This window comes from Diadema setosum, chromosome 13, assembly GCF_964275005.1.
Source record: "Diadema setosum chromosome 13, eeDiaSeto1, whole genome shotgun sequence".
NCBI classification, from domain to species: domain Eukaryota; kingdom Metazoa; phylum Echinodermata; class Echinoidea; order Diadematoida; family Diadematidae; genus Diadema; species Diadema setosum.
The window spans coordinates 18,210,614-18,233,935 of NC_092697.1; the positions used below are offsets into that span (position 1 = coordinate 18,210,614).

Genomic DNA, 23,322 nt, shown 5'->3' on the forward strand with positions numbered 1-23,322 from the left:
GTGTGTTTCTTTGTTTGAATGCTTGTTGTTGTATTCACTTGATTCTTACACATAATGTGTTTGCATCTACCTTAGATGTTCCAATTAACAAATGAAGTGTACATGGAGAGAATTTGAAATATAAGATAGAAAGATGTATGTTGAAAACATGTTTCCATTCATGGATGATCCTTTCCCGCTAGGTTCGAGGCGTGACCAGCGCTGGCCCGGGAGACTGGAGCGATGCCGTGAGAGTTGGAACCAGCGAAGGACGTGAGTCAAGTCTTATACAGTCTAAAAATCAATATGTAGTGATTCCAGTCTACTACTCTTCAATTCATATAATTTTAACAGCAATCGTCCTTGGCGTTACGTTCTAATGTGATTTGAATCAGTCAGTATTCATTGTACGGAGGGGTTTGTCATTTAATTTTGGGATTATCTTTCAAGTTTATGATAAGCAAACTACATCAAATGTTATTGTAAAGAAAAGACTACCCGTGTGCTTATGTAGATATTTCACACAATAGCATGAATACACATGTACACATAAGCAAACTCAAACACAAACAAGTAGTTTAAGAATGCAGTTATATGTACTATACGTTTAAACTCCCCATTGACTTGCTCGGACTTAGTCATACACATTTGCATTCTGCCATGGAATGAACAGTAATCACTATAATTGTATATCTTTGAAAATCACGATTGCGCTCGACTTCTTACCCAAGTTAAAGAATGATGGCCACTCAAGGGAGTCGCCCGTTAATATGCATGCCGATTATCGAAAGAAAGAGACACACAGTCAGCTGTGTAATGATTGTAGAATTGATTTTGTCCAAACACGACAATGTCCACTGTGGCAGACGACAGTGATGCGTTGCGGTCTTCATACTGGCGCCGACGATGGTGGCGCCATTTTCTGTCATGCCCCTTTTATCTCGTCTCCGAGTTAACATGTTGTCGCCCTTTACAAGGCCATGGAAAGCAGACTGAAGAATATTGCTCTTGGAGACGCTTCTGGTGTAGATCACGTGATTTACTTCGAATCCATGAGGTGTAAGGTGCAGGGAAAGAATGATTAACCAGCTTGCGTTTGCATCGCAATGAAGCCTTAAGAAGTTATCTTGAAAGTGAACGATTGAATCAGCAGATGTTACAATTAAAAATCGTACGGGAACACGGAGAAGTCACAATAATGGAGAGAATATGTTAATGCAAAACCAGGCTTCGTGCTAGCATTTAGCTCTAACTTGCACATCAAGTATCCCGTCATTAATGTTTTGCATGACCATTCAAGTTCACGTAAACGTAGCATGGGACATGGTTTGTTCTGATTTATACAATTATGCAATGATCAACATGCATCGTGAAGGTTGTCCGAGTTGTTGATTCTTCAGATGCTATCACTCTTGCCACCATTGCAGCTAGCATAATGTTAAACTAGCGAGGTGGTTTTCGCACGATTTTACGGGATTGGTCAGCGGCATCGCAGGCACGAGCACAACCCCCTGTCTTTGTAAGCCCACAAATCCCAGGCATGCGGCTGTCTGGTCACGAAAAGTTTCGTGCGTGAGCGGAATGATGAGTTACTGGCTGTAGTTGTAATCGGTTAAAAGCATGAGCTTGTCCCATTCAATAGTCATGCCACAATCATAAGAAACAAGTAGTGAGCATCATGTACCCTTGCACTGTAGTAGGAATTGTTATTCATGTTATAGTAACTTTAACTTCAATTTCAATTTCAATTTCAATTTATTTTCTCAGTGAAAAGGAAATGTAGCAAAATAATATCATCATTCAAATAACTTATAGGACATGCGTTCTTGGCAATTCACGTATTTTAGAATGTTCTCATTTTACCACTTGGCGAAAACAATAATTTCTCTCGCTGAGAAACTATTTGTGTCAGTAATTACATTGTCTAGATTATGGTCTTAATGCTTCACAAAGTTTTTCGATGTGATGTTCCTGCACACGAGTGTTATTTTGGAGTGAAGTTTAGTAATATTGCTACGATGTCTTGGTGTTCCACAAAGACGCCCTGCCTTTTTTTTTTTTTTTTTTGACAAAGTCAATGTTACACCTCGACAGCAGCACTGAACCTAACATCTATTCCCTTGTAAGGATCTACAAAAAGAATATGCGAAGACAACCTATTTAGTTCAGTAACCATGGGGCATGTGGTGAATAGAGGACATAATGTTTAGGATAGCTCTAATTGGCTAGATATTTGACTTCCGCACATCTTTCCACCCAAAAACACAATGTTAAAGTAGTTAAATCCTGGATTTTTTTTTCTACATATCACATTTCTAGAGTGCCTCCCGCAAACATTATTCTCATTCTGATTAACAGATCCGTACTGCAGCCAGGAGGATTTAGGAGAAATGAAACTAACAAAATGTATTATTTTTATTTTCTCATTATTGTCGAGGTGCCAGACTGATACCTGTTTGCTGACTATAGTCCTAGTCACAAGGATGAACCACAAAGGGTTGATATCATGCATCTAACTCCAATGTGCTGTACATTTTGTTTTTCAAGCTGCTAACCTTGAGAAGAATTCCTGTTTCGTGTTAGAAATAGAATGGAGTCTTTTCTAGAAATCATTGTGGTATTCCAAGCTATATTTGACATTTATATTTTGTGTGATGTCCTATCCACAGAATATCGAAAGAATAGTGCGTCATCTTCCTCTCTCTCTCTCTCTCTCTTTCCTTTTACGGAAGCATTTGTGTAGCATTACCTTTTTTTAAGTCTTTCTCTCTTTTAATCCATATCTTTTTCCTCCCCCCCCCCCCCTTTCTCTCCTTCTCCCTCTCTGGCATCGCCCGTTCCAACAGGGCGTTGAACCGATACTATCCTCTCCTGATGTAGCTGCTGTTACCACTGGACCATCCTATCTACATAATTAATATTGCAATGCGCGACTCCTTCATAATGGAGCTAAATAGGTCAGATAGTAATATACAAACAATTATAACCTAGGTATGGGTACTATGGGTACTGCAAATGCACTCCCAGTATTTACTGAGTACATCCTTTCCAATCAAGTAATTCCCAGAGTCAACGAGTACAAGTACCTAGGTGTGACGGTTACGGCTGACCTTCGGTGGAACAAGCACTGCCAGACCATCAGGTACAAGGCAAACCAAACCTGGGACTCATCCGCAGAACCTTGTCTCTATGTACTAAAGATGTAAAGGCCAGAGCCTACACTGCACTAGTCCGTCCACAACTGGAATACGCCTCTGCAGTGTGGAATCCTTATACTTTTATTAATATCAACTCACTCGAGCAAGTACAAAAGTCTGCAGCCCGCTTTGTCCTATGTGATTACAGCCCAACATCATCTTCTACAGCCCTAGTAACAGCACTCGGATGGGATAGCCTTCACTCTCGCCGCCTTCTTGCACAATGCACACTTTTTCACAAAATCCAACATCACCTGGTTGCCATGCCCTTCCCACTCGATATCACCCCAGCTAACTGCATTGGAAGACAAGATCACCAACTCAAATACACAATCCCTAGATCCACCATTGACTCCCACAAGTAGTCATTCTACCCAAGAGCCATAAGACTATGGAACCGCCTGCCGGGACCCGTAGTAAGCACCGCCAACCCAACATTATTCCAAGGAGCTGCTTTGCCCATCCTCAGGGCAATGCAGCCTCCTGCTGGATCTGCCACTGTGTAAGAGGATCGACGCTGTTTTTACTCGCACTGAGCACCTATACTCACTTTTTATTGTATGATAGTGAGACATCTGTACATACACTGAATGTCACCCCCTCACGACACACAATTCGAGTTCATCCCAGTATAGCTTCATGTACAAGCTGCTTCAAGGGATTACTACATCAAGGTATCAAGGTATATCATCCACAGAAGGACATTTGGCCAATACTTTTTTTTCACTAGAGTGGACAGGATTAGAGACCCAGATTACGTATCGTAACAAGGTCTTATTATCTTTTATCTATTATCTTCACAATTTGTTTGCTTGTTTATTTTTTAATTCTATTTCGTTATTCTATGGAAGACCAATACGGTTCTATGAAACAGTGTCAGCATATACACCATGGTAAAAACTTACACTACTCAATTTTCACTGATGCGTAACACCCTTTGTATGTTTGGTTTGGGAGAACTTGCCTAAAGCCTCGACACACCGACATAACGGCAACGGTCCGGTTTTTTTGTTTTGTTTTGTTTTTTAATGTGGTGCGCCAAAAGGAACCATGTCTAGTTCTCTTGCAATATTACTTCCCCGCCAATGATTTTGTTCAAAAACAAATCTTCAAATGGCGATTTTGTTTCTTTTGATTTTGACACAAAAGTAAAATTTGGGGTGATTTCGTAACAAAATTGTTCATTTTTTTTTTTTACAGAACCAGACATATGGTTACTTTTGGCGCAGCAAAAAATAACAAATAAACAAACAAACAATCTATCAAACGAACAAACAAACAAAAACCAGACCGTTGCCGTTAACGTGCTTGGTGTGCCGAGGCCTTAAGGGAGGCTTAGTTTAACCTAACAGCAAAATAATGTTTACCGTCAAGGCAAACTCATTTCCGGTGATATCTGCTTAGGGGATTCATTCTGAGTGTAATCAGTGAAACTCGAGATTCAGGTTACTGACTCAGTGATGATTCGACATTCTACAGCATGTTTTGCTCTCTTAATAAAGACACTTCCAAGGAGAATTCTGTCGAGACAGTAAGCCCCTGGTGAAAGCATTGTCCATGTAACGTCCAGTGAGGAATATCACCACATGGCACGTTTCCCATGGTAACTCTCTCTAAGATGATGTCATGTCTTTAGAAACAACAACTGAACTCATACTTTTCAGGCTAATGCTTCACACCAGTAAGATGAATACAATGTGATTGCGTAACTGTCAGTGACAAATAAGGCCAAATTTCACCACTTGGCTTTTTCGTCCGCAGACTTTACGTATGACGCTCTGCCAGAGTCTAGTTTCCTGACAGGTTTTAAACTGACGTAATGGTATCTGGCCCTCAAAACCAAGTCGCTATCTCCGAGGTCAGGTATTGGTCAAAACACTATACCCGATTGAATCAATAAATAGAATGATTGTATGCAACAAACCTCCATTCATTACATTTTTGTGAAAGCCTACGCGCGAAGAGTTACAGACTCATAAAATTTGTGCTAAGTCCATCAACGGAGCAAGGATACTACGAGATACCAACGCAATGACGGTAGACATGAAACAGAGTATTGGTGAGTGATATCAAGCGGCTTTTGAAAACAAACCTTTCATAATCGGAAAGCTTTGGATATTCGATAATTTGGTTAATGGTGTGTGTTATCACTAACTTGAATAAACTTGCGTTCCATTGTTTATGTCAGTAGGAAATAATAATCAGTGTTGTGAGGGCGACAATGATAGGAACAAGATTTTCTTCACTCCCTAAATGCATGCGCTGGTGGTTATTCATTGGATTTACTGAATAATGTCCATTATTTATCTTCTCTTTCAAAATTGATCCTGCATTTTATTATTCACAAGTATGACTGACAGAAAACGCATAATGATTACAAAAAAGGCAAAGTTATGCAATGATTTAACAAAAATAGTGTTAATTCCTGAGGAAGACTGATGTATGAGTTTACTCTAAAGAATGCGGCGTGATGTTATTTCAGTCGCTATTGCCACTTGTTCTTCAAGTGGATTCAGTTGAATTTCCCAGTTGTGAATACAATCTTCGTGTATTTCATCCTCCGTTTTATAGTAGTATTAGTATTTCAAAGTGACTACTGATGCACAATTTTTGCCTAAACGCTTGTGATGTATTGTTATTACTAGTCGTTGTTTTGTTTGTTTTCATTGCTGTACACGGCTTGTTTCAGCACCGTGTGTCCTCGTGCTAAGCACGTGTCCAGCCTGATGTCTGTTTTAAGGGTAAATAATGAATAAAACAAAGGCGAAGAGGAAAAAATAATGCTAGTCAGTCAGAGGGGAGTATGTCAACACGTGCCTCCGATGATCTAACGGTGACGGAAGTGACAAAGTGTCATGGATTTGAATCCAAATGTCATTTCTCTAATCGTCATCAAACGGTTTGATACAAAGCGACTTCCGTGTACATGTTTGTGCGTCTGTCTGTTTGTCTGTTTGCCTTTCTACTCTTCAAAGCTTTTGCTCCTCGTAACATTATTCAGCATCCTTCTTACGCACCGGAAGTGATTATTCATGTCACGACCTCCCTACCTTCTACCTGCATTTCCGTTCGTCATGACTGACATGGGTTTCACCATGACCCAGGGGTCATATGATTGAGTCGGGTGAGGAGGGAAGGGGGGGGGGGGGGGTGAGGAGGGAAGAGGGTGAGGTAAAGGAGTGACAATCCGATGAATGCCGACTAATCGAGTTACATGACGTCATCTTTTCCAGATTACGAATAGATGAAACTGAATAAACACCTTTACACTTGTCGTGCTTTTATGTTATGATGTTGTGTCATTAAACAGAATACCAGCTACGAGAGCAGCACTAATGTTCTGTAGGGAAAGCGACTTTACACCTGTTTTCGCACTGAGTAAGCTATTTGGTGCAATTTGTAAAGGTTCCATTACGTCATTTTGCCAAAAACTTCACGAAAGAAAGAAATTGATGGCGTTTTCTGTTCCCAGTGTTTCTGTAATGGCTAAATCTTCGAATCGAATCGGAAGAAATCATGGCTCGTCACTGTTGTCATTGTTATTGGGGTATGACGTCATTTGTCAGCGAGTCTTTCTTCCTGTTAATACCCTCCTTCAGAAGTCTAATCACTTGTAAAATGTTCCATCGAAATGGCGACGGTGTCAGTGTACGTCTCTTCACAATACACCTCTTCAAGTAGAACGAATGAGAACAGCGATACACAGTGGAATTATTACTCATGTATTTATGGAACATGTGTCACGGCATTCAGTATAGAATAACATGTTATGACAAACAATATAAATTCCAGGATCTTGTTTGTCACAATTCATGCCTGCGTAAACGTCCTTTGGCGATACAACAAAGCCTGTTTCTGTCAGGAATGAGACGATGTGTATAGTCCGTTAGAGTTCCTACCTTTAAATTAGTCAGAGTGTCCACGCCCAGACAGCTCTGCTAACAGCGGTGCTAGCAGCAAGCCTGGCTCGTGGCACGTTGCATTCACGGGGAGATCCAGGGTAGCTTTGGGTTTTTTCTGATCGAGAGCCTTGATTATTATATGGAGGGGAAACTCTTGTCAGAACCAACTGTCTATCAAAGCAAGAGCAGAGTCGACTAGTTTGTCGTCCTGGCGTCATCATATTTTAACGAATTTTGAAATTCAATTTCAATTCAATTCGATTTTTTTTATTTTCCATCCAAGAGTGAAACAAAATACAAAACATGTATCAAACAATGATATTGTTTGTACAAATTGAAAAAAAAAAGTAACGCTATGTAAATCATATAGAGTGTATAATAAGATAAGATATTTTAAGTAGAATAATCAAGAACATCTATGGATGCTTTGGACGTTGACAATAAAGTAAGTATGGAAAAGAGTGGTCCGCTGAAAAGCAAAGCTTGTAACACGTGGATCCCTCAAAAACATAAAAGATAACTAAATTTTATCATTATAGTTATTTTAGAGTGCAAAGAATTCACATTCAAGCTAATCTAACAATGTTCAACCGGCAGGCACTATTCGCAAAGCCGTGTGTACTCAACAGAAGAAGAAGAAGAAGAACATCAACAACAACAACAACAACAACAACAACAACAACAACAACAACAACAAGAAAAAGAAAAAGAAGAAGAAGAAAAAGAAATGACATCCGAACCTCGATCACGTGTTTTTGTCATGTAGCAATCGGATCTGTTCTCTATTGTCGTATATAGAGGCTAATCCACAATCACTGCTCTTCAACAATCACAAAAAAGAAATCTTGATATCTCCACCGCCAGTGGGTTATTCCCAAGAAGTTATAAATTAGCAGGATTATACGTCTTCGTGAATATTTCGCGGATCAGTATTCGTACCAAAAAATGCTATATTGGAAAGAAGTGTAATCAGTAACAATGGCGATGACGATTATTGTTTTAGATGTTGTGTGATAACGCTTGCATTTAAAGAAATTCTGTTACACATCATTTGCCGCAATTTCCATATACCAGTCGTCCTTTCTTAATTTTTGTCAATCAATCGTGTGTTGTTGTTGGGGGTTTTTCAGTCGGAAAATGAAACACTACCCGATTCAAGGCAAAGAAAAAAAATCAAATAATGCAATCAGAGGTAACTGTCTGATTATTCGATCAAAATTTTAAACTATATCACCTAACAGTGTTAGTTGAAAACTGATTGAATAGCATAAATTATATTTTCTGCGTTCAAGGCACGTCTGTCGACAAAATTGTAACCTTTATCCTAAAGGTATTTAGGGCAGGGAAGAACTTTGTCAAACTGGTAGACATCTTCACAGAATCTGAGTCCTTTTACAAAAGCGCTTCATCAGCTGTTCTTTTGTGAATTGATCTACAAGCCCAATAACTCAGACTGTAACTGCTAACCGAATAGCTGATAAATTCACGTTCATGTAGGCATTTAGTCTGAAGCCATGTCCATCTACATCTTCCAGTTCAACTGTTAATACTCGGAAGTCACGGGACCAGTATTAAAATTGCTTTCACTATAGTCAAACCGCTTGTAACTTCGGGGCTTGCCATGATTTTACCTCTCAACAATGAATAGAAATATTGTTCCGACGCTGTTCTGCTACTCTTTATTTTTAGAAGAAATCTCTCAGACAAGATTGGACAGTGTGTTATGATTTAGATAATAGACAGTCAGACCAATTAATCAGCGATTCACCAGTCATTTGTTACTTAATTGGCATTTAGAGGAAATGTGTCTGATAGATAAGATTGAACAATTCTCTGGCTTTGGTATAGACAAGATTAAAAGGAAATCACTCATTGGGCTGACTGTCTCCTTTCGCGACGTACCGTTTAATGACGCAAGTCTTTCCTGCTCGGGATCTCTTTATATTCATAAACTTTTCTCTAATACGTATTCTCTTTTTCCCCCACTTCACAGCTATTTTGTGTTGCCATTTCGTTGGCTACAATTTGCTTTGTCGCACTATTATATTTTCTGTCTGTTTTCGTGTGTATTATACCTTCTTCCTTGCTTCAATGGGGTGCGTGTCTGGCCTCCACTTGATATTCCCTCCCTCCTTTCTGCTTAGACGTGTCTCTATTATTGTTGTAATGTCCAAAGGTAGTTAGCACCTGCTGAGATTTTGTCCGGAGTAGCACTCGATACGCTCTCAAACTGAAGGAAATGCAGGGAAACTACTCTTTTCCAGAATTTTTATACAAAGAATTAATTTTGTGGAATTAAATGGAGGAGAGAGAGAAAAAAAATCTACCCTTAGGACATTCGTGTGTGTTGCTCCGAGGTTGTAGAATAATCTACAATAAACTACAAGTAGGCCTAATGAGTTTAAAACCAGGTTAAAAACTCGTCTTAAAAATGCTACTCATTTTGCATTGTGTATTATGTTATGAATACTATTTTGTAATACGTAATAGGGTATGTTATAGTATAGCTCTGCAATACAAACGTCCCTTTATTATCATTATCAGTATCATGTTAAAGATACACACACACACACACATACACACACACACATTAAGCTCGACATCTCGCTTTTGCTGAAGGGGGAGCTCACATGAACGAAGGACAATGTCAATTGTCTCTACTTATTTGTTGACTTGAAGATCAAGTCACAAAATAAATTTAATCATCGTCACATTTTCTAGAAGTTGACTCTCTTCAAGTGGTTAACAGAGCTTTTTATTTAAATGAATGGTCTGCATACGTATTAAAACTTGGCAGTCTTGTGCATGTGGCAGTACTTGGAAATAGGAGTCCCGCCAGCGTGGGTCGCTTACGTAAGTTACCCTCTGGAGTCGAGTGGAGGCATCCCAGTGGATCCGCCAGTAATTTGTGATGCTACGTCCTCAACTTCAGCTTGGCATTCTTCTTTAAACTCTTATCTTCCCGTACGTCTGCTGCCAGTTGGACGGCACACTATACTTCCTTTTTCCGTTAACGTCCGCAGGTCTTTTTAGGAGGAGCCATGGTAGTCACAGCGTCATGGATTGAGTTTGCCCTGAAGTTCAAAATCACTCCAAGATGTAACAACGACGCCAGAAAATAGTATAACTTATCATGATAGTTGTATAGATGTATATGGACAAGGTGTCTGATTTTGAAAGGAGATAGTTTGATTGCTTCCAGCTGAGATGTTCAAACTGTATAAACTCATTTTGTTCTTTTTTGTTGCCAATTTTTGATGATGTGGTTACATGGGTTTCGTGACGCACGAATGCTTAGAGGGCGAAAAGTCATGCACACTGCTGAAAACATTTCCTCGGATTCTTTTTAGAGAACAGTGAGCTCAAAAACCCCATATGGTGGCTGGACAGCCCTACTCAGCCAAGTCATGTCGTGAAACACGTGCTCTATGAAGGAGCAAAGGGGATTTGCGAACTGGACACTTTCACGCCGTTGTTCAAAATCATCCATGTATCATTAACATTGCAAAATGCATTGGCACTGATAGTCAGGATGCATGCACACATCAACGATACATCCAAAAAGTCGGTGAATAGTGTTAAATGTCTCACTCGGTTTACTGTATTGTTTGTCTGTCCGTTGTATAGGCTCTGCACATTTCCGGTAGGAAAACACAAAACACGATCGCACACTTCCCATGCACACTCGAAGCTGACAAGCTGGCTGATATGTGAATATTAGATATCAGTTGTTAATAATAATTATATATTAATACCAGCGCTAGTAACCCAGTTTTGGGTTGCGATTTATCGAAGTGACTTACGTCATCAACCACATGTGCAATTAATTAGAAAACTGTGGTCAAAATATATCTATCATTAGGTCTGATGAATGGCGAAGATCGTTCAGATCCAATTTAAGGCCAAAAAAATCATTGTTCCTAGTTGGAATGCTGTATTGAGTGCTGAATAAGTGATAACATAAACAGTTTAATGCAGTATTTGCCAAGAATATTCCACGTTGTCTTAATTGGTGAACACCGCGACTGCACGACCGAGTAGCACAGAGTGGCGTTACTTTCACTTTAGAATTATTGATTGACTACTTTTATTTCTGCTTTTCTTTTTCATATACAAATGTATCACGAAGTCAATTGAACAAACTAACTTAATACGATACTATTTGAATCTAACGGTTAAAATATGTAAGTGTTTAATGCAATTAAGGATACGACATTATTCCATGAAAATGATGACGAGCCGATGTTATTTCATCCATATGCAAACTTATATTAGAGTCAAATGTACCTGCCGTTAAAAAGACAAATTAAACAACTCTTAATATAATAAAAATACAGGAGACCGTCACAATAAGCAAACGCTTGACGAGGATAATGGCCTCAGAAATATTTGTCTGTACAATACAACAAATTAAGGGGATGTACTCGAGTCGCCAGTCATTGAGTTGAGACTTTCAGTTTTGTGCCTTTATAGGACCCTGATAGGCTCACACCTTTGTGCGTTTTGTAATTTGCTAGAACCTGATGTATAATGTCTTAATCAAAGGGTAAAGAATAGGATGAACCCGCTTACGCAGTTTAGATGAGAATTGTACCGAATGAATTCATTAAAAGAATGTAAAACGTGATCTGTATATTAGCAGTGGTAGGCAAAGACACACTTGAAATGACTTTTTTTTTAAACTGGAAACCTGTATAAAAGGATATAAGATTATCATCTCCAGGACACCATGTGTGAAAAGTGGAGTAGGCATTTGGAACTGCCACTCTTTATCTGAAAATGGCGGTGTTATTTGAAAATCTATCTGGTCTCGATACGTTCTCCGAGAAACGCAATTATGTCATTCCGTCACTTTCGGAGAATTACGGGGATGCGCTCGGGGACAAAATTAAAAAGATTCGTGAGTCATCGCAGCGAAATTAGACAGAGAGAAAAAGAGGGAGCAGGAGTGCAAATTGAGCTGATGGACGTTGTGTTTGAACAGGTCGTTCCAGCTGACTCATGAATAATGACAAAGATTAATATTTGACAATGCATGGTGGACCGTACTCTGCCGCCGCCTTGGAAAACAAAACGAATATTAAAAGGCGCGGAAATCTCTTTTTGCCGCGCTTTTCGAAGCTGAATAAATTAGCACAGGGTCACTTCGGCTGTACCCCTCGCTACCTTTCTTGAAGTGTATGCACAGACCACTTTTCCTTTACAAACATGAATACACAAACACACGCCTGTCAGCACACACACACACACACACACACACACACACACACACTAGGTTCTCTTTCTTTCCCTTCCTATATCTTTCCCCCTCATCTCGTATTACATGAGTTTTTCTCTACTGTCCGAATTCTTGTTTTGCGTGTCTCACATTTCCTCTGCATCTTTTCTTACTTTCTACCTCTCCCATTCTCCCCTCACCCTAGGTAGCCTCTTAATCTTTGTCTTTAATCACACTTCTCCTAAATATGATCTTGAGTCGTCATTAAGTTGTTTGCTTTGATCTCACGTTGTGTCGAGGAGGAGTATGGAGGAGCCTTTCTCCCTCTGTCTCACCCTCATCCCGATTTCTTCCGAGGATGCACCATGTCCTCCACTCCATCTCATGTTTGGGTCTAATTTTACATCACCATCCATTTTCCCTTCCAGTCAACATTTCCCCTTGCTTCGTCTCCCCCACTTCTCTTCGGTGTTATTTTGTCTCCATTCTTGCAAATGTCTGTATGGCTAACGAAGTATGCTTATACTTCTCTTTCTTCCCACACTCCGTTTCGCTCTCTCCTGATTTTTTTTTTTCTATATGTACACATATTCTTTTTGATGATATTTTTATTCGAATTCCGTTTGATGTCGCCATCATTTTCACTATGAAACGAATACAAACATTCACCTTTATCATTGTGATCAGACTGAAAAACCTCTGCTAATCGCACATCTTAAACAAAGACGCACGCAGATATACGCACACACACACACACACACACACACACATACAATAGTTATGTTTTGGTGTACGTATGTATGTACGTATATGCTATATGAGTATATGTATGTGTGTGTGTATATATATAAATATAAATATATATATATATATATATATATATATATATATATATATATATATATATATATATATATATCCTCATATCATACACTCCGTATATGTGATATATGTGGGGTAAATAATATTTCATTACAGCCAATCATATCATTCTCTTTCTCGGTTGTCCGTTGTTGCTTATCGCGGTGACATCTCGTTTACTGACTCACATCAATAATTCATATTGATCGCTGATTCGTCATCGTGGGTCCCCCATATCATATTACTCCTACATCACAGTGACACCATACCCAGCATCCCCGGACTTACAATCATCATGACCAGGCATAATTATTTGTATTCTATAACACCAAACATGCTAGCTATATATCTATCACTCATAATAATATGCATGTATGTATATATATATATCCCTAGTTGGCACCTTAGGGAGACATATTGGGGGGAAGTGTCTTCATTAGGGAGACAACTGGTCATTAAGGAGACAATTTTCGTGTCTCCATTGCGTAAATTGCCATTGAACATGTATTTTAAAATTTGCATATAAAACAAATGGAAATGTCTTCCAAATGACCCATCTAGGAGTATATATATATATATATATATATATTTCAGGGAGAGAAAAAGAGATATTTGTCAGTGTCTATCATATAAAATCATCATTAATGTTTATCTACGCGTGCATACGAAATATTGCACATGGTGATATTATAAATGTACTGTAGATATGTAATGTATTATTGTATGTAATGCTCTGTATAGAAGATGAATGCTCAGAAACTTTCAGATTATACTCTATCTTTTGAAATTGTGATGCTTTCTTCATAGAGCGCTACCAGAAGATGATTTTGGATTGTTTTGATTTGTATATTTCACCTCTTTGTATCCGAAATGTATTATGCCAGAAATTCCCTCCGCTGTAATTAATGTGTGTTAGGACGGCATGAGCGAAGTGTGCTGTGATAAATTGCAAGAGAGTTAGAGTCGCTTAATTTCTGAAAGTTTTTCATCGGGAGTTTGTTTATGACATTCATTTCTGGAATACATAGTGACGATATTTTTTATCATTCTGTTCCTTTCTAACTTTCTTCATAAGACGGGATGATATCACCGATAGGATGAATATTGGTGGGAGGGGTCGTCCGGATAGGGGTTTTGAGACTTAGGAAGGGAAATGGTTCAATACCCAAACATAACGCCCCAATGCCAGCAAGGAATTTCTGTCTGCCCGATGCAGAGCCCCATTTCCTGTACCATCTCTGGACATTGTCAATGAAGAGGTCTATTTTGGGCTGACAACGATAGCCCACATCATTAACAATTTCCGAGTACATGGTTATTAATGTATTTGTGACTAAAACCTGGCAGCAATTTAACCAAAAGTATTCATCTTTTTATTTTCATTCTGTGAAACTGTGGCAGGAAACCAACATAACCCAGTTTCGAAAAAGAAAAAAAGAATACACGAAAAGAACTTCTATGACATTGGACAGTAGTGGTCTAAAATCACTCATTTTAGGATTCCACAGTAAAATATAGAACGCAGCAGCAATGTCATGTCCTTGCAATAATAACTCAACATAGAAAAGACGATCCAAGTTCTGGGAAGCTTTAACATTTTGAAGAGCATTATGGCGCAGTTTTAACTTCAGGGAAATATTATATAGGGTATAATGTACACTGCTGGAGAGAGGAACATTTTGATAAAGTCAAACAAGAGCTTTAAGAGAAACAAAAATTATGGTGGAATGTCCTTTGTACTCAGCGGAAATCCTAAAATATGTAAATAACCTCTGATTGATTCTAATTTTGAATCATAGGCCACAGTCACTTTGCGAATGTTGATTTACGTCTGTGTGCGATCATAGATTGAACAATGAGATTACTTTAAAATGACATATGACAAAATGGTAAAATTAATTCAAGTATGTATTTAAAGATTTTTTTTCATCAAGATATTTCGAAAGAAAGCGTATTGAATATTTCCTTTTGTCAAAGGAAATATGCATATGAAACTCTATGAGTTTAAGTAATGCAGTCACTCGAGCTAAAACGCTTTTACAGTAGGTTCAGAAAATACAGCCTTCTGACCACATGCTTATGACAATGTTCTTCATAGATTTAGCCATTGACGGTAATAACACTGTATTCTTTCTGCATTTCTTTAAATTGCTTAATTTGTAAAAGATTTGCTGATAGTTAAAATAACAGTGGTTGCTTTGATATAGCTCTCCTCCACACATAGCTTTTTAAAATCATGTTATTTCATTGGTCCTTGAAGCAAACCCACACTTTCTCTGTGCTTTAATCCACTCCCTCGCGAGCACTCTCGCCGGACATAATGGTGTACTATGTATGCTCACTAATCTAAAGGTAAAACTAAACACTAATTGTGCCAATGTCTTTTTAATGTTGATTGTCTCGTAAAAAGTGACGCTGAACCAAATCTGTAAAGCCTCTATCCCCGGCAAGCTTTCTCTCTCTCTCTCTCTCTCTCTCTCTCTCTCTCTCTCTAAATCACATTTATTTTTTAACACAGTGTTTTTGTTTACATGATTAGCTTTAACGGTGTTTTAATAGTGCCAATATGTTTTGATGTGTCTGGAATCTCACACATCCTTTCCTTTGGAGGGAATATATTTTTGGATCCCCATGTAGTTGATTCCAGGAAATATGCTTAGATAGGATAAAATTTGTGACATTTGCTTTAATAGTAATTGAAAGTCATCGTCTAGGTAAAGGACGCAAATGTCAAAATTCAATGGAAAATCGATTACCGATTTATTGCACTGTAAGGTTGTTTGCGCTTCCCCGTGAATTCACTCAAGGTTTTCCGCATGACAATATGTTATACCAACGCAGGGATGTCGCCGGTATGTGTCGAATGGTATCCGGATGTGACAATACACATTCTGGTTCCTACTCAAGGAACGTGGAATCATTTAAGCGTGTGTGTGTGGGGGGAGGGGGAGTGCTCTGCTGCATCCCCTCCCCATGGAGGCGAAAGGTGGGGCGATGTCATAGGAGCAATGATTCCCCCCCCCCCCCCTCTTCGGTCGGTACCCTCGGAAAGTCATTTTTTGTATGTGTGCGTGCGTGTGCGTGTGAGTTTGTGTTTTGATTTTTTTTTTTTTTTGGGGGGGGGGGGCGGGTGGGGTAGTTTCGCGACTTTTTTGTAAGTGTCGACGGAGGGGGGGGGGGGGGGAGGTTACTGCAGCTCTCCAAGCCCCCTTCCCCCGGTTTCGTGATCCCCATGTGCCCATAATGTTCATGAATAGTTAATCGGTGATTTTGACATTCTAACACCTCGGTATTACATCATGACAGAAGTATGAGAAATGACTTTATAGGAAAACGATGTTTCCTTTCCTTGCTCAAGAATCATTAGTTTGTATTCATTCAAGAAAAAAAAAGTACCCTTTAGAAAAAATTGAAATACAAGATGATAGTATGACGTAGATTATGAGGACTATAATTTATTAACATATTAACCAAGCAGAGACAGTCATAAAAAGACTTGAGTTACTTACTTGGTGTCCCAGACTGAACCACTTTCACTTTTAGGAGTCTTTATTTTTTGCAACTATCTTTTGTGTCGCTCAAACGGAATTTGACCTTTTTGACTCAAGTTTTAGTATTTGATACCTCTAGGAGAAATAATTGCAGCTAATATTTCTAAAATAAAACTGCGTGTTTTGTGCTTATCTGTATAAAAGACTTGTTTAATCAAACATCGCAGTATATGTATGGAATGATTACCTTCAATGACGTCCAAGCGTTTTAGAGAATGTATATAGAGTTTGGGCTCGTGTTTTCTCCTTTCGTTCAGTTATCTGTTAACCTCCCCGTTTTCTGTCTCCTGTGCTCCCTTCCTACCTTCACAACACAAGGATCTGTTCCTATTCACTTTATTATTTCAGTGTTGCAGTCCGCACAGTTCTTTTAGGCTCTCAACACCGGATATTAAATAAGCCAAAGCATAATCACGTTTGCGTGAAGGAGTCTGCGCACTCCGCTGCCAGTGACTCGTGGACTTATAAACTCATCAATACCCGCGTTCCGCTCAGTAGTTCACTGTGTCTGTCTGCGTACGCGTGCCTACCCTTCCCTCCCTCCAAAGGCTATACTTATACTGAACGTGACATATTATTCTTGCTGGATTTATACATCATTGGACTTTCACTGTTCTGACGGATTTTTTTTCAGGCTCGCTTTGTTTTGATTTCGTTGCATTTACAACTTAATAATTCAGTGGTCTGAAATACAGGGTAAGTGAAGCAAATACCAGTGCAAGGATTTATGACGATGCTTTGATTAGCAGTATACAAGAAATGATTTTCAGTTTGTTGTACACATAACGATATTGAATTCTACCCGTATCTGGCAACAAGTATGTTTCAATTTTATGATTTACCAATTCATCAGTTAATGATTTTCTTTGTAACTTTTTGAGGGGATAGTCACAATGATTATAACGATGAACTGGATTATTATATAGAAATAGCCCACTTCTCACTTCTTCTTGTAGCACGTCTCGAGGAAATGATTCTAATTTGATATGGATATCAGATTTCAGAATTGCTGAGGTATATACATGATTATTGTTTAACCCCCTCCATCCTTTCTGACGATTTAGCCCTTGTAATTATCTTCATCTAACGACCAAAATGCTCAATACAGGCGATCAATGATATCGACATGTGATAGTGCAATTCCCGCTGTATAAGACTTCATAATCTACATGTCTTAAGCGAGAAAACCAATCAGTAACCGACCCAACCCGTTAATTTGCTAATTGTCCGGACCGATCTCACTCTCTATAGGCGGTCCAAGGCCAGTTGTTCCCAAGGACCTTTAATGCTAATTATCGAGTATTGTTGAGAACAATCGGTGACTAATTAATACCTTTCATTTCAGAATATGACACATCATAGTATTAACGATCGCGATGCGCCGTGATGGGAGAGTGTTTATACTAAGACCATTAATTCGTATCACTCGTAACCATTTTAAAAGAACTGAGGGACATCGATAAAAATGTCGTTAACATCAGTCAGTGATTCTTTGCTTGAAAGTGGTTAGACCGTCATATGGGTATCGAGGAATATACCTCTTACTTCAAAAAGTTTCAACTCGCCAATTATACTTTGAGCACTTTGGCGGGTTTTGCATTCACTTTGACTCGCTTCCAAGGGCCTTGAACGCCAGTTATGACTATGTTTATAAAACAATACTGAGATGTGTGCCAAAGAAAGGCGTATTTGGACTGTATTATTGGACTGTATTCTGGTATTTTTAAGATCACGAAAGCCAATGAGCAGACGGATGTTCACATCATATACAAACATATATAAACTCCGCACACACATACAGCTGTAATCACTTACATATAAATACACATATTATACACATACATATATACATACACACACACACACACACACACACACACACACACATATACATATATATATATATGTATATATATATATATATATACATTATATTTATATTATGTATATATAGTATGTGCATATACATCATTGTGTTTTATATATAATATATATAATATGATATGTACATACACATTGTTGTGTTTTATGTCTGGGTGAACCACAATTCTTTTGGTATTTTGCTTCCCTTCAACCCCATGTAATCATCTTTTTCTTCCAAATAGCTATATTGTTCATACGTAGGGAGAAAATAGCCTTCCCTTCTCGTATTTTAGTTCTGCTTTACATGAACATGTAGGATCCTACTTGAATTTTACTGATTTGTGCTCAAGCTACGATATGTCTTCATCAAATTTTCTGTAAATGTCTTTGCTATTTCTGTTGTTTTTCTCCCAATCCTTTTTTCTTAACAAGTCCTAGTCTTTAAGAATCATTCTTTATATTTTAACTGTGTGATGTACAGATATTGTAATCGTTTGTTTCATTCTCTTTTATCTGTATGTAGTGCCTGGACCTGTAACTCAAGTCCGCGTTTTGAATCGAACTTTGACCTCTATAGAGCTAGTCTGGGGCGCTCCAAAATCCCTGAATGGTCGTCTGGAAGGATACACAGTAAGTTATCTTCGCTCCATCACCCTAGCCTGACTAACACCGTGAACATAAACCATCTTTTCATGTGTGTATATATGTGTGCGTGTGTTTGTGTGTGTGTGTGCGTGAATTTGTGTTTGTAACTCTGTTTCTTTGACATCAATCCCATTCGAGAATTATAATAATAGCAAATATGTATGGAAGTGAGACACACTACTATCTGTACGTACAGTTGAAACTCTCTGCTTTCTCTATCGCCCCCCCCCCCCCTTTCACTCTCTCTGTCTTCGAGCTCATCCGTTCTCCCTTAATAACATTCATATTGATGATTTGGTATGATTTACACGTAAGTGTGCTGCAGATGAAGCAAAGCGCGCTTAATGCGTCACGTGACACTGGTGTATCATTGCTATCACGTGTCTAAACAGCGATTAGCCCCACGGCGCCACGAGGCAGCTGTGGTAATTTGTGCGCCCGTCTTCACGGCGTGTGAGACATGGCGGGGTAACGAATCCTGGTATTAACCCTGTGCGCCGGGGTAGTAAGAGTGTAATGGAAGCCCTCTCTGAACAGAGCCGGCTTTCATCAAGCTGAAGCTTTACAATAAGAATGCGAGAACTTTTCCTGCCAGTATGACAAGGATTCTTCAAAAACAATTTGCGTTTACGTAATGTACGTGCCTGCGCCATGAGTAGCATAGGAAATGAAATCATTTGGATATTCTTTGATATTTTCCTCGCAAGAAATACTCACTTTGCATCACCTTTTAGAGCAACTCTAACTATGAATAGATTAGTCATCGAGAAAATAATGTTGGGTTTTTGTTTGTTTGTTTGTTTTTTTTTTTTTGGTTTATGCTTTCTGCACTACACTTCTCTTTGAGATACTATGGATCACTCGTTCTTATCTCAGTGTATATTATGTAGTGTCCATCTCTTGAATTCAATATCAATCATAGCTTGTGGTATAAGGGAATCGCCTGCAGCATATGCTTAAAGCGGGATTATTACATTCATATCACACTGTACATTAAGGCCGAATATAAGGACTTTGAACCTATCCGTCTTTGGATACAAACTATGAATGCACAGATACAGCCCAATAAGCCCAATTCTGCGTATTGATACGAGAATGAATTTTCTCCTCTGTCACACGCCTATTACCTCCCTGTGGTTATAAAGTCTCAAAATCCCATTACTGTAATGCAGTTTGCCTGCGTGATGAATGCATATTTTCATTAAGTATCTTTACATACTGCTGTAAATGTTACTTTTTGTCATTCCAGCCGAGATGCTATTCATCACGACATCATATCATCACGTGTTTCGATCACATCTCCAACGCGTATCTACAGAGAGATACTCATATATGTTCGCATAGTCTTGTATTCTTGTCGTTGTTGCAAATGGACATTCCAAGGCAAAAGGGTACATTTCAGGGATGTCAGGTTATTTTCTGTTTCTAGTGTGCATTGCCCCCTCCCCCCCCCCCCCCCCACAATATGATCTTTCAGAACACTTTAATGAGAGATATAAATTTGCCCCAAATGCTCCAAATATTTTATATTATAAGGAATATAACTTATGCCAAAATGAAAATTCTGGGGTGAACGTACGTTACGTGGACCACCGAAAAAGAAAAAGTCCACGTAACGTATGTTCACCACGTCTGAAATGGTATAAAACACAGTGCTAAATGGATTGTAAAGGCTGTTAATATGTTTTCAATTCAATATAAAGTCATTCAGTTGTGAAACAACAAATTTTCAATGATCATTAATTATTTGACCTTCATAATTAGTACTATGATGTCAGTCCAGCGTAACATACGTTGACCGCAAAATTTTCAATTTGACATAAATTCTAATATTATATTGCTTGTTTTAAGCATTTGGGGGAAAGTTATCTCTCATCAAATTGTTTCCAAAGATCATGTTGTATTGAGGGATAATGCACATTTAATACAGAAAATAACCCAGCATCCTTGAAGTATGCCCTTTTATCTTGGAAATACCCAAATGAGTAGTTCACGACAGGCTCGAAGTGATCCATCATTACTAGTACGCCTTCCAAGCTTTAAAGGAGACCTCCCGATTATTTTCAGACTTTTACCATTTGAATAACTATAAATTGGTTATACCTGGTACAGAGTTTCAGAATTTATAGTGATTGGGATGAGGAAAAAGAATGTTTTCAAAATTGATGACAAATCACAATGAACAAGGATAATGGCATGGTAGCCTCACAACAGGAATGCATTGGTAGGGACTCAAGGAATAAGAACAAAAGAAGAAAGCATCCCAAAATTCTACACGGGTGAACTTGTTAAGCAAGTGGTGTTGTAATGGAATTACATTGCTACATTTCTGAAATATTTGAGCCTCTTTGTCCTCATCCTTGTTCAGTGTAAGTTGTTTTGAGTTTTTCATAATAGCCGGGTTCACACGTACAAAATAGCGGGATGACGATCGCGATGCACATCCCGAGTTTTTTTTTGCGAGCGTCCACACGTACCAAATTAGCGGGATAGCGATCGCGATCGGTATCCCGCTAATTTGGCGAGCGTCCACACGTACCGAATTATCCCGCTAATTGATGAACCAGCGCAAGATTTCTTGGGATTAGCATCGCGATGCTTATCCCGCTAATTTTCGGGTTTTTTCTGTCCACACGTGCAAAAAACTCGGGATGACGATCGTGATGCAAATCTCGAGATTTGTATCCCGCTAATTGGTGTACGTGTGAACCCGGCTATTATTTATTGGGTTCTCCAATCAAGGACCACAATAAATTCCACAAATCCATACATGGAGCTGTCAATTTATGGACAACATGATGTACTATACATGATGTGAAATTATAAGAACCGTCTGAAATTCCCGTTTAATCGCGTGTGCCAATAGACCGCGCGGTTACAATATAATTTTCAATTTTTACATTTTATTTACTTTCATATTTCTCGTGAATACAAAATGCATCAGATACGCATATAGAGAATAACAAAATTTTACTTTTTTTTATTACATACTGCTTTTTTTCAATTTGGAATCATGATTTTTTTTTTCGCATTTGTTTTTATTACAATAAACCCCAAACACACCTACGAGGCTTAAGAAAACATCCATGTTTAAACAATCTGAAATCTACATGTACAATATTAATGACTGGTGTATGAGGGTGCTTATTACTCTTTTTGCATGAAATCAAAATCATAAGGAATGACAACGATTGGTTGTTGTCAAGAAAATATAAATTAGCAAGATTCGATGGTGAATGTGAAGGTGCATTGTTTCGTTTTTAATCATTGTTGACATTTGAGGCGATAGAGACCCCTAGAGCAAGACCAAGTGACGCGTATGACAAATCAGTTTGGAGCGTTAAGTTTCATGAATCCTTTAATCCCACTCACATTGTACCAATCGGTTGACACTCATAAGATTAAAAAGGCTCTTCCACTCGCTTTTCCGAGGTTAATCAGACAAAGCTTTTTTTTTCAGCAGCTTGATACGATAAGTGTCATGTGGGAAAGAGGTATAGTTTGCGCCTAATTGCCTTTGTTGGATGAATGTCGCCCCGGCTGAGAGCTGGCTAATTCTCACCTTGTGGCGTGCCTGAAGGTGAATTGTGAATCATACGCTGAAAAAAAAAAGAAAGAAAAAAATTAAAAGCGGGAACATTACATCTCTCGTATATGGTGTAATTACCGCGCTGGAGGGGATGTCTGTTTCGGTAGGGCCAGCCTCTCGTGTGTGCATCTTGCAGGCGCACGTTATACGATACCTTAGTGAGATGGACAATAGACTCTCTCAAATTTCGAACCGCGCTCACCTTTCTTTGACAGAGGTGTTGAGTGGCACACATACACGTACATTTATATATGACATTGTGTCTGTGTGTTTATATGCGTGGTGTTGCATCACTCATTATTATCATCATTGTTATTATTATTATTATTAGTAGTAGTAGTATCATTATTATGATTATGATTAGTATTATCATTATCGTCATCATCATTATCATTACCATCATTATCATCATAGGAAAGTTCTGATTTTTAAATCAATATGTTAAGCTAGACGTTGATTAATAAGTATATTTTGCTCGGATAAATATAACGCATATTCTTCCCATTAAACCAATAAA

General features: G+C 38.6%; 1 protein-coding gene across 1 annotated transcript in view; it reads left to right on the plus strand.

Moving 5' to 3' along the window:
* LOC140236457 (receptor-type tyrosine-protein phosphatase F-like) overlaps positions 1 to 23,322 on the plus strand; it is a 133,222-nt gene that overhangs the window by 73,169 nt on the left and 36,731 nt on the right. Inside the window, exons 22-23 of the mRNA XM_072316382.1 lie at positions 183 to 252; positions 19,095 to 19,201. Of these exons, the coding sequence (XP_072172483.1) occupies positions 183 to 252; positions 19,095 to 19,201 (177 nt within the window). The remainder of the gene's footprint in view (positions 1 to 182; positions 253 to 19,094; positions 19,202 to 23,322) is intronic.